A 13,235-nucleotide genomic window follows, 5' to 3' on the forward strand; every position below is an offset into this window, starting at 1 on the left:
GCTTCTCGGGCCCCAAAGCACTCACCAGAGGATCCCTCGGCGGTCGTGCTGGATAGAAGTCGTGCAGTTCTGATGATAGCCGGTCCCTCGAGGTCTCGTCGCACCTACGGTTCTCAGCTTAGCTGTAGAGGTAGGTAGAGGTCAGAGGTGCCAGGGAAGCCGAGTCTCGTCGAGCTGGTCAGTCGGATTCCGGAGGAAGGACGTGCAGCAAACCGCAGAGTTCTTAGATGGTGCCTGCGGATGCCGGGTGACTACTCCTTAGTCACAAGGGAGAAATCTTGAGAAGAGTCGAGAGTTCCTTTCGTGGAAAGTAGTTTCTTGATTCAAAGATGATCTAATTTGGAAGGGTCCCCGCTCCTGCCTTTATCCTAAAGAAAGGGGTGGGTACGCGACTAGGTCCTGCCCTAGGGGTGGGACCAGGAAGGGGGGTGGTTACACCCCTCTCCCATGCCGGACTTTCCCCAGGCCAGGGGCTGGTGTGCCCTGGAACTGGTTCTAGCCGGCAGATGCGTAGTGAGCACCGGGGTGCCACTCTTCAGTCACCTTCCTGTAAAGCCCTGCCTACCCAGGATACACAAAACCCTGTCTGGGATGGTGCTAGCACCACCCCTGACAGGAAACCCTTTGTCCAAGCTCCCCTCGCTGGAAGGACTCCCAGCTGCAGGGGGTCAGACTCGTGTCTGTGGTGGTGGCACCCATTTTGTGATGCTGAGGCTTGAGTTAACTTTAACCGGGGTTCACATTTACATACATGTTGTGTCCCTCTAGAAGGGTGGAATGCTAACCCAGTCGCCAGAATTGGCGAGGGGTTAGTATTCCAATTCGTATGTCACCTTACTCGACATGTTTTGATAAAGCGATACCAAAGATAGCATTTAACCGCGAGGATTATAATGCACTTAAGAGTATATGGTACGCGTTATAATGGAACAGCTATTAGGACTTGGTTCCGCAAGCTGCAAACGGGCTCAGCTCATGCCAGAGCACCATTTCACACGATTCCAAGCACTCTGCTTTCAGGATTGTCAAGGCCTGCCATAGGAGTGACTGATAGGAATCTGTGTGTCCATTTTTAGGGTTAGATATAGGTATACTATATCTAAAGTAAAGGGTGATTACACCACCTTGCCCCAGCTGTCGTGCAGCCAGTTGTGTCAGATTTAGATGGCCATCCAGGGGTGGCATAATACATGCTTCAGCCCCTGGTAGGCCCTGGGTACACCTATGCCCTGAGTTACAGGGTCTGATAAGGTGGCCCAGTACCAATTGGATAATGCACCTAAGGCACACGTGTCAATTTAGTGAGAGAACAGCTAGGCTGTGGGTCTGATTAGCAGGCCCACAGCCAGAGAAAGTCGTAAACCAGTGAAACAAAGCAAAAAATCTGGGTGATCATAGGATTGCAGACCCTACTCTCCTACAGGAGCCTTGAAGAAAAGATGCTGCAGGCGGCCAGAAGGAAGATGTCGGGAGCGATCCAAGGGTGGATCAAGGAAGATGAGACCTGAAAGCAGAGGGGACAATGTTCACAGTCACTAGCCAGTGACCGGAGTGGAACCAGGAAGGAACCAGATGCTGTCGTCGCGATCAGGTGAAGAGTGGACGCTTGACTCTGCAGCCACGTGGACCACGTGGTGTCTTCGATGACCAGGATGGAGGCATGAGCTGTTCCACGCAGGCTCTTGCTGTCGGCGGTGTTGGTTCCGGATTCGGTGTCAACAGGCCTTGGCAAAGGCAACTAGCGGTGAGTGGAAAAGGCATCTGGTGCGGAACAGGAGGGTCCGGGGTGCTTCTCCTTTGCAGGGAAGCAAGGGCCAGTCTGGAGCAACCAGACCAGCGATGTAGTTTTTGTTGATCGTCGTCTAGGAGGCCACTAGCCAGCCGGCAAGTGACTAGACAACGCGTCGAGCAGCAATCAAGCAAAAGTACCCCACGCAGATCTCGTGGATGCTGGAGGGCTGATCTTCTGGGCAGGAGCTGCTCGGGCTGGGGCTTCTCAATCCCCAAAGCACTTTCTCGAGGATGCCTCTGAAGTCGTCCTGGAAGCGAAGTGCAGTTTCTCCAAGATGGCCGGTCCCACATGTCTCGTCACACCCACGGATCTCAGCTGTGCTGCAGATGTAGGTAGAGGTCGGAGAGGTCTGGAAGTCTGGATCTCGTCGGGCTCTGAAGTCTTGTTCCGGCAGGAAGGACGACAAAGTGAACCGCTAGGACGCTTGATGGTGCCTGCTTGTGCAGGGTGGTCACTCCTTGGCCACAAGGGAGATTTCTTCAGTCTTCTGTGGAGCAGAACGTCGAAGTCCAGAGTTTCTTCTTGTAGATTCAATTTAGGATAATCTAATTTGGAATGGGACCAGCTCCTACCTTTATTCTCCTTAGGTGGGCTGTACTATGAATAGGTCCCTCTTATGGGTGGGACCAGGAAGGGGGGTGGTTACACCCCCTATCCTTTGTCCGATTTCGCGCCAGAGCTGGGGCTGGAGTGCCCCAGCAACTGGTTTGAACTGGGGTATGCACAGGGACACCTTGTATGCCCCAGGCATGTCTCATTCCTTTCAGCCTGTCGTACCTCAATACACAAAATCCTGTCTCTGTCAGGGCCCACCTCGCAGGATTCGGTTGGTGAACAAAGGGGTCCACCGCCAGATGTTACCAACACCCCGAATATAGTCACAGGGTGTTCGAACCATCAGGCGAGGGATAAATGAAGAAGAAAAGACCGGGGAAGGGAAGGTGTCAGCAAGGGCAAGGGATCTGAAATGACAAAGCACAGAATATATAAATACTGAGCTGTATCGGACACTACACTCAATATTTCTCACTAGAACTAAATTACCTTATTAAGCTGTATTCATTCCTTCAGCCACAATAAGAAAACTCTAGTCCAGCCTCCTGTGGATAAACACATCGGTTAACACAATATTTGGGTTTCTTTATATCATTATCATAAAACTAGATCCACATACTACACACCATATAATGTGGAGACGGACTTCTTCATGTCCTTTTTCCTTTTATACAAATCGTTTCTTTACTCTGACCCGTGAATGATCCTATCCCCAGATATAGTTAAAACCTTATTAGAGTTAGGGAGAAATAGTCTCTTGAAGCACTCCAATCCGGTACATTCCTACAACACTCCGCTTTGAACAATGATAATGTGATTCACAACATAAGAAGGTTACAGTCAGTTAACTCCACTCTGAGCTCCCTTTATGCAGGTTTCTATTCTTTAATAAAACGGCAACATGTGGTTGCGACCACCACTATGCTCCACTTTGTCCTAAAGATAAGATAAGAGAATCAACAAAACCGGCAGCGGATAGTTGCGACCACCACTCTGCTCCGGAAATATATTATCAATGTTAGCACACGGCAACGTGTAGAAACCCCACAACGCTCCGCTGCCAATACAAACACGAAAGTTCCTTTAGTGAAACTAAAAACTCACGGCAAAGCGCAGCATTGTACTTCCGCGTTCCGCAGACCGAATCCTGAATCAGCCTCATTCCTACAACCAGCACGCATCAGCCGATGCATGTCCTCCGATTCGGAATGGCAACTTAAACAAACAAGAGTTCACGCGAGTCACGGCTCCCAGCGTCTCCTTCAGAAAAACGATACCTTAACAAACGTTGATATCAGCACGGCATCAATCCGGAACAATAAACAGCTACCGATGCAAACACCAGAGGGAATCACACAGCACAACTGATGAAGTACTCAGAATTACGCGCGTCTTCCCCCTGTTTCCACCAGCCAATATGCTTCCTGTTGCAAAGGCTCATGGAAGATGTAGTTCTAAACAGTTTAGGTAGACGCAGCTAGGTGAAAACCTGACAGTCTGGGGTGGTGCTAGCACCTCCCAAGGCAGGAAACCCTTTGTGCAAGCCTCCCTCGCTGGAAGGACTCCCAGCAGCAGGAGGTCAGACTTGTGTCTGTGGTGGCAGCATCCATTTTGTGATGCTGAGACTCGAGTTAACTTTAACCGGGGTTCACAGTTACATACATGTTGTGTCCCTCTAAAAGGGTGGAATGCTACCCCCGTCGCCAGAATTGGCCAGGGTGTAGTATTCCAATTCATATGACACCTTCTCGACATGTTTTGATAATGCTATGCCAAAGTTAGCAATAACCGCGAGGATTATAATGCACTTAAAAATATATGGTATAGCGTTATCATGGAAACAGCTAAAGGACTTGGTTCCGAAAGCTGCAGACAGGCTCAGCTCATGCTAGAGCACCATCTCACATAATTCCAAGCACTCTGCCTCCAGGATTTTTAAGGCCTGCCATAGGAGTGATTTATAGGAGTATATGTCTCCATTTTAGGTTTAGATATAGGTATACTATATCTAAAGCAAAGGGTGATTACACCACCTTGCCCCAGCTGTGTTACCAGCCAGTTGTGTCTGTTTAGATGGCCAGTCAGGGGTGGCACAATACATGCTGCAGCCCCTGGTAGGCCTTGGGTGCACTTATGCCCTGGGTACCTATGGTACACTGCACAAGGGCTTACAAGAGTGACCCAATACCAATTGGTAAATGCACCTAAAGTACATGGATGTCAATTTAGAGAGAGAACAGCTAGGCTGTGGGTCTGATTAGCAGGCCCACAGCCAGGGAAATTCGTAAACCAGTGAAGCAAAACGCAAAAATCTGGGGTCACCATAGGATTGCAGACCCTACTCTCCTACAACCGCAACACCATTGCGTATCGGGGCATCATTTACGGCTTCTGCGGGAGGAAGTTACGGCCCTCTTGGCCAAGGGGGCCATCGAGCGCGTTCCTGGGCCAGAAGTAGGATGTGGTTGCTACTCCCACTATTTTCTGGTACCCAGGAAGGGCAAAGGGGGCCTACGCCCTATCTTGGACCTACGGAACGTCAACGGCTTCCTCCGGAAGGAGAAGTTCAAAATGCTGACTCTGGCTCAGGTCTAAGCTGCCCTGGACCCAGGAGACTGGATGGTAGCGTTGGACTTGCAGGACGCTTATTTCCACATCCCCGTCCTGCCGGCCCAACGGCGCTACCTGCGGTTCACGGTAGGCCACGAGCACTTTCAGTTTACCGTGCTCCCCTTCGGCCTTACTAGCGCCCCACCGGTGTTCACGAAAGTGATGGCGGTGGTCGCAGCTCATCTGCGCAGGTTAGGGGTTTCAGTCTTCCCCTACCTCAATGACTGGTTGTTGAAGGCGGGCTCGCCCCAGACAGTCGTCAGCCACCTCCAGACGACGGCAGACCTCTTGCACCAGCTGGGGTTCTCCATCAATGTGCCGAAGTCACACATGTGTCCCTCTCAGAAGCTCCTTTTCATCGGAGCGGTTCTCGACTCGGCGCAGTTTCGGGTTTACCCACCCGATCAGCGGGTTCGGGATATACAGGCTCTGATTCCAATCTTTCAGCCTTTATCCCGAGTCTCAGTCAGATTGACGCTACCGCTTCTGGGGCTGATGGCTTCCTGCATCCTCCTGGTGCATCACGCCTGTTGGCGGATGCGGGCTCTGCAGTGGGACCTGAAGTTTCAGTGGGCCCAGCATCAGGGCAACCTGTCCGTCCATGTCCTGATCTCGGAGGGCACTGAGAGACAGCTGCAGTGGTGGCGCACGGACCGCAATTTGGTCAGCGTCAGATCCCTCTCCCGTCCCCAACCGGAGCACGTAGATGTGACGGACGCGTCCCTCCAGGGCTGGGGAGGCCACATGGGAGAGGCGGAGATCAGAGGTCTCTGGTCTCCGGCGGAGTCCCGGCTCCATATAAACATTTTGGAGCTGCGGGCGATTCGTCTAGCACTGAAGGCATTCCTCCTCTCTTTTCGGGGAAGTGTAGTGCAAGTGTTCACGGACAACACCACCGCCATGTGGTACTGCAACAAACAGGTTCTCTGAACGCCAGGGCGGACGAACTCAGCCGCCGGTGCATGATGGATCACAAATGGCGTCTGTGGCGCAAGGCCTCTTTCAGCAGTGGGGAGAGCCTTGGTTAGATCTATTCGTCACTGAAGAGAACGCGCAATGTCATAAGTTCTGCGCGTTGGAATTTCCAAGGCGGCACTCGCTCGGGGACGCTTTTCGTCGTGAGTGGAGTTGCGGTCTGTTGTACGCCTTTCCGCCTATACCACTTCTGCCCAGAGTGCTGAAGAAAATCAAGCGTGACTGGGCCCAAGTCATCCTGGTGGCTCCGGACTGGGCGCGAGGGTACTGGTATCCAGTGCTACTCAGTATGTCAGTCGATCCCCCGATTCGTCTGCCTCTTCAGGAGGACCTTCTGTCGCTGCAGCAGGGGACAGTCCTCCACCCGAACCTGTCCAGTCTCCACCTCCATGCTTTGAGATTGATCGGCGACAGTTGAGGCCATTTGACTTGCCTCCTGAAGTCTGTAACACCATTCTGGTAGCCAGGCGTCCCTCCACAAAGTCGGTATACGCCTGCAGGTGGAACAGATTTGTGGCATGGTGCACAGCCAAGGCTGTGGATCCTTTCAATGCACCTTTTTCTGAGGTTCTCCTGCTCTGGGCACTATCAAGGGCTACCTTTCTGCCCTTTCAGCCTTTCTAAGGCTGCCTGATCAACCTTCTTTGTTCAAGTCCCCTGTTGTTAATCGATTCCTGAAAGGCATCACTCATACGTTTCCACCTCTTCCCTTCGTGATGCCTCAGTGCAACTTGAACCTGGTTCTTACTTTTCTGATGTGCGCTCCCATTGAGCCACTTCATAACTGTCCTATCCGCCTTCTTACTTTGAAGACTGCATTCCTGGTTGCCATCACCTCTGCCAGGAGAGTGAGTGAGCTCCAGGCTCTATCCTCTAAACCTGCTTTCCTTTCGGTCCATCCGGACAAGGTTGTATTGCGGACAAGGTCCTCTTTCCTGGCCAAGTTAGTCACAGCCTTCCACATCGGGCAGTCCATCACCTTGCCCACCTTCTTTCCGCCTCCGCATCCCTTGAAAGAGGAAGAGCGCCTCCACCGTCTGGACCCAAAACGTGCGCTGTCTTACTATCTGGATCGCACACGCCAGTTCCGGGTGGATGACCAATTCTTTGTTGGTTACGTGGGCGCTAAGAAGGGAAAGGCGGTGCACAAGTGGACCATCTCGCGGTGGATCATCTTGTGTATCTAGGCGTGTTACTCCTTGGCAAAGAAGGAACCCCCTGTGGGACTACAGGCTCATTCTACCTGGGCCACGGCGACTACCACTGCCCTGGGCCGAGGAGTGCCCTTGCAGGACATTTGTCAGGCAGCTGCGTGGGCCTCGCTGCACACGTTCGTTTGCAAGACACTATTGCCTGGACAGCCAAGTCCGGAGGGATGGCTTCTTTGGCCGTTCTGTCTTCCAGGACTTTCTGGTGTGATTATTGGTTCGCAGACCCACCACCGGGGTTGGTTTTGCTGGGGTATCTATTCTAAGGTAAGGAATCTATCACTAACGTGTCTCTTTCAGATGCACAAGTTACTACTTGTGTAACGATATATCTGTAAGAGACATTAGTTAGTGAATGATTCCTTACCGACTTACCCATCCTCCCCGTTCTGCGAACCGATATCTAGGGTTAAGGTCATCCCCTTTCAAGGCCCTAGTTTCAATGGCACCAGTGTTGGTTTTTAGCATAGCTCTGCGTTTCTGGCGTGGAAAAGCTGTGTCTAAGAACTGACGTCAGCACGCTGAGGCGGTGTCCAAGTACTCCGACAACGTCATCACGGCGCCAACGACGGACGCGGAGCCGCAGACGACGCCTACCGACGCGCAAGGGTACTGCTACGCTAAAATTTCCGGATCCAGTCTGACGCCTGGGGATATTCTAAGGTAAGGAATCTATCACTAACTAATGTCTCTTACAGATATATCGTTACACAATTAGTAATTTGTGCAACACAACAAAACATAGCATTGCAAAGCATAGCAAAACACAACATAGCATAGCATAACAAAACAAAGCTTAGCATAGCATAACAAAACATAGCATGATAAAGCATAGCATAGCATAACAAAACATAGCATAACAAAACAAAGCATAACAAAACATAGCATAGCAAAACAAAGCATAGCATAATTTAACACAACAAAGCATAGCATAACAAAGCATAGCATAGCATAACAAAGCATAGCATAGCAAAACATAGCATAGCATAACAAAACATAGCATAGCATATCAAAACACAGCATAGCATAGCATAACAAATCAAAGCATAGGATAGCAAAACATAGCTAGCATAACAAAACAAAACATAGCATAGCATACAGCTTCTCTCCACAGCATCACTCAGGGGCACCACAACATCACTATGCGCTAGCACAGCACCACTGAACACCACAGCATCACTCGTTCGCCATCACAACATCAATCAGCGTTACCACAGCATCAATCTGTGCAACCATTCAACAACACCTAGTTCAAAGATGTTCTGTCAATGTTTCAAGCTTTATTACAAGTGTAACAAAAAGATATTAATATTTCACTTCTGTTCTTGGATTTTTGTCACAATAAAATACACTGAACATAATCTTCACAAACGTTATTTACAAAACTTTAAGCTATTGCCATTATAAATTACAATCACTTTTATTTTAGTATTAATTATTGAAAAAATTAAAAGCCATTGTAATATCAATACATGTAAGTCACGTCAATACAACACATATTCCATTACAAATGCTATAGGTGGCATATTTGTGAAAGTTATAATTATTGGCATTGTAAATGACAAAGCTATGAATTTCGCTATTTTCAAAAACAAAACATAAATAAAAAATGTGTCATTCGCAATACCAATAGCTCAAACTTTCCTAATGCGAGACCTATTACATTGCAAATGCTTGTAGCCCCTTACCACTCTACAATTGCGCTATGTCGTTTCTATCTGCAAGTAACACTACACTCAGTGTTTCTTTGATAACTCTAAGACTTACACCTCCACAGTTTCTTGCACTTTAACAAAGTCCTCTGCCTCCACATTTCAAAGCACACCAACACCTCAATGGTAGAGTGGTGTTGCAGAAAAAATTAACATAACTAACCTCTAATGTGATGATGGACATATTAATTTCTTTGGCAGTATTAAGGGTTCACTCTAGTATCAATGATAGTGCTACAAACATTTGAAATAAATAAATTGAGTACAATGTAAAGAATTACTCTTTTGAAAACTTACATCCATACAAATTCACGGATGCATAGGCTGCTCTGTATTTCATCCATTTACTGCAAGTGTGCGTGTGTGTGTGTGTGAATGTGCATCCACCACTTTTTATTGTCCAGACGTGAATCACTATATTAACATATTTTCTTGCTATCTCTTTTCTAGGCTGAGCTGACGTTTAATGCAGGCGATATTATAACTGTCTATGGGAGCATGGATGACGATGGATTCTATTATGTAGGTAACATATATGAGAGATGTCTCATCATAAAATTGAATGTCCGACATATATATGTCTCCTCAAGTGTTCTAGGATAGTGTTAGATCCAGTGGAACTTGACGTAATTTTCATAGGCATAGACAAACATCGTGGGATATTTATTAATATTTATGAATAGTCAACCTCTCTATTTGTAAGATCTTAGAAGCAATTTTATGTCAAAATATCACACACATTTGAACATTTAAGCATTGCCTATAGATATCTGAAGGAGACACATCTGAAAGAGACACGTTAGTGATAGATTCCTTAGCTTAGAATATACCCAGGCGTCAGACTGGATCCGGAAATTTTTTGCGTAGTAATACCCCTACGCGTCGGTAGGCGTCGTCTGCGGCTCCGCGTCCGTCGTCGGCGTCGTTAGCGCCGGAATGACGTCGTCGGAGTACTTAGACGCCGCCCATGTGCGCTGACGTCAGTTCTTCTTTTTTTCCACCCCAGCTAACGCAGATCCGGAGAAGCTCTACCCCTAGTCATTTTTTGACTAAACTTTTGATCTTTTTGATCATTCTTTTTCTTCGAGTCTTCGACTCTATCGGTGCCCGTACGGATGCCCGGGTTCGAGCCCTGCTCGAAGTGCGACCGACTGATGTCGGTGACGGACCCCCATCGCCGGTGCCTGAAGTGCTTAAGGCCTCGATCATGACGGCCACACTGTGAGAAGTTGGCCCGATATGCAACGTTCGCTATTCTAGCGACCGTTATGTATCGTTCCAACGACCCTTATGGTGTTTGGTTGTAAGTCAACCTATAGACCAGCTATCCTAGTAGCGTGGATACGAGCAGTCTAAGGCTAAAGACTCGAGAGGGCGCGTTAAGCCAGCTGTTTACCACACATGTACCCCTTGAACACCCAGTGAAAGGACACCACACAAGTGTTATGAAAATAAACAGTATATTTATTAAGAATCACAACAGCCCTGTACTCTTTATGAGGACAGGGTACTAAGCACAAACCAAATCTCTTTAGCAAATACTTCAAGTGCACAATTAAAACAAGTGTCCGAGGACAAGGAAAGTTTAAGGTCTCGGGTGGACCCGATAAGGCAAGTCGGAAGCGAGGGACTCGGGACCCTAGAGTAAAGAGGCTATGCAGGCACCGAAATGCCGAGTTACCTAGCCACGAGGGCTGCGGCTGCACAAGTCTTACAGGCGTCGGGGTCTTCGCTGACGAGCCAGGAGCCGGAAGAAAAGGAGTTGCTGGCCGGCGACCAGTGATGAATAGTTCGTAGAGATCCAAGCCTGGATCAGAGATTGATGATACCTGAAAGCAGAGGGGACCAAGTTCGTACTACTAGCCAGTAGTCAGAGGGTACCAGGAGGGCACCGGTTGGCCGTCACCTCGACTAGGTGAGTGGGCGACGCTAGGCTCTGCAGTCTCACGGACCAGGAGGCGTTGTCGGCGACCACGGTGGAGGTGCGAGCTGTCCCACGAAGAATGATGCTGTCGGCGTCGCTGGGCCCAGGATGGGGCAACAAGCCTTGGCAAATCTCAGGGCCACGTGGTGGGCCTAAGATGGCGTCTTGAGGGGACCAGGAGGGTCCGGGGTGCTTCTCGAAAAGATGGAAGCAAGGGCCAGTCTGGAGCAACCAGACCAGCAGTGTTGATTGTCGGATGTCGTCACAGAAGGGCACAAGCCAGCGGCTAGTGACCAGACAACGTGCTGAGCAGCGAGCAGAAGGGCCCCACGCAGATCGTGGAGATGCTGGGAGACTGCACTTCGGTGCTGGAGCAGCTCAGGGTCGGGGCTTCTCGGACCCCAGAGCACTCACCAGAGAGTTACCTCGATGGTCGTGCTGGTTAAGAAGCGTGCAGGTCTTGATGATGGCCGACCCTCGAGGTCTCGTCGCACCCACAGATCACAGCTGAGCTGATGACGTGGGTAGAGGTCAGAGGTGCCAGGGAAGCCGGTTCTCGTCGAGCTGGGCCGTCGGATTCCTGGAGGAAGGACTTACAGCAAACCGCAGAGTTCTTAGATGGTGCCCGCTGATGCAGGGTGACTACTCCTTAGTCACAAGGGAGAAATCTTGAGAAGAGTCTCGAAGTCCTTTCGTAGAAAGTATTCTTGATTCAAAGATGATCTAATTTGGAAGGGTCCCCGCTCCGGCCTTTATTCTAAAGAAAGGGGTGGGTACATGACTAGGTCCTGCCCTAAGGGTGGGACCAGGAAGGGGGGTACAATCAATTTTATTTATTATGTTTTGGCTCTCGACAGAGGGCCACATACAATATACAGAAATAAAATACAAAACAGTGCAACTGCAAAAAGTGTCCACCAACAAGTACGTAAATTACATATAGACTAATTCACACACCAGAGCAGTAGAAAATTTGGCAAATCAAGAAGGCGTCTCCATTGGTTATTAATAAATAGCTAAAAAACCTTTGAAAAAATTAAAAATGTAGGAGCAGAACATTTCGTTAGGGGGACAATAAAGTGCATGAAGAAAATCATTCAGAGTTAGAATGCCCAGACGGAGACAAATAACTTTTATCCATCTAGAACGCAATTCACATAACGCCGGGCAAATCAGTAGAACATGCATACAGTCCTGAGTATTTAGATGACATAGATTACACAAAGAGGTGGAGCCGTACCATTTGGATAACAAAAGATTTAAAGGAATTAAATCGTATCGCAGCAGGAACCAAAATCTACGTATACCATGTGGAAGGGACCATCGCACATAGAATTGTGGCTGCTTCATCAGATAAGTATCGAGAAGGATATGTACATTCCTTTTCCCATGGATTGATTTTTTATCCGATAGAAAGCATAGGTCCTAGGAGGCTGCTTTTAGCACAAGTTTTAACTGAGTAGGGGAATATACAAAAAGGGACTTTTCGTCTAATTTTAAAAGAGTTACGGCTTTTCTGAAATTACAAACAAGTTGGGAAAACTCCTTGAAATTACCTAGTAATTCACTTTTAATGAGTGCTCTCAGTGTCCCAGCTTCCGCTCTTGCAAGACAGGCCACCCATCTAACTAGGGCACAAAGGCCCTGTACCCAACTGCTCCTTAGACCAAATTCAAGCCTACAGGCGGCCAGAGAGCAGGCAGAATTTAATGAGGAGTGAGATCTTAAGAGTTTCCCCTCAATCCTATGGCAGAAGTCCCACTTTTTCAAGTCTATTAACTCTATACCATACAAAATTGTCGCGGGGATTTTAGATCTATACACCTCCAATAAAATCTGAAAGTGCTGTTTCCCCGTTGCATGGTAAAGTGAGTTTAAACCTTTGCCATGGGGAAGAGCTTTGTGAGAACAATGCTCTATATGGAGCTTCTCACTCAGATTAGCCGTAACAATTTTCCCCAGAAAAATATATGACTTTACAACCTCCAATTTTTGCCCCCCGATACACCAACCAAAATCTGCAGCTCGACACCTCTTTTTTCCTACTATACACATGACTTTACTCTTGGTTATATTAATCTTCATACAATGAGCCACCGCATAACTATGGAGGGCATGCAGCCGATTTGCAAGTCCTTTGGGCGTTAAGTCAAGAATGAGGACATCATCGGCATACATCAGACAAGATACAGGGCTCCCCCCCAACAAGGGGGCGATACCCTCAGTGGCTGACAGAGTGGCGGGCAAATCAGCCGTATATAAAGAAAATAGGAGGGGAGCCAGTAAACAGCCTTGTTTAAGGCCATTACTCGATGGAATTGGGTCAGAAAGCCCCCCTTCTCCCCCCAACAGGACCCTACACCAGGTCTCTGTATGGAGAGCCCGCACCAGCTCCAGCAGGTGAGACGGGAGACCGAGCGCAGCCAATTTTCTCCAAAGCGTTCCGCGATCCACTTTAT

General features: G+C 48.6%; 1 protein-coding gene across 1 annotated transcript in view; it reads left to right on the forward strand.

Moving 5' to 3' along the window:
* The window catches only part of TSPOAP1 (TSPO associated protein 1), a 2,768,302-nt gene that overhangs the window by 2,509,158 nt on the left and 245,909 nt on the right, over positions 1 to 13,235 (forward strand). The window contains exon 39 of the mRNA XM_086954028.1: positions 9,303 to 9,374. Coding sequence (XP_086810154.1) covers positions 9,303 to 9,374 — 72 coding nt within the window. The remainder of the gene's footprint in view (positions 1 to 9,302; positions 9,375 to 13,235) is intronic.

The sequence above is a fragment of the Lissotriton vulgaris genome, chromosome 2_1, assembly GCF_964263255.1.
Source record: "Lissotriton vulgaris chromosome 2_1, aLisVul1.2, whole genome shotgun sequence".
Lineage (NCBI taxonomy): Eukaryota > Metazoa > Chordata > Amphibia > Caudata > Salamandridae > Lissotriton > Lissotriton vulgaris.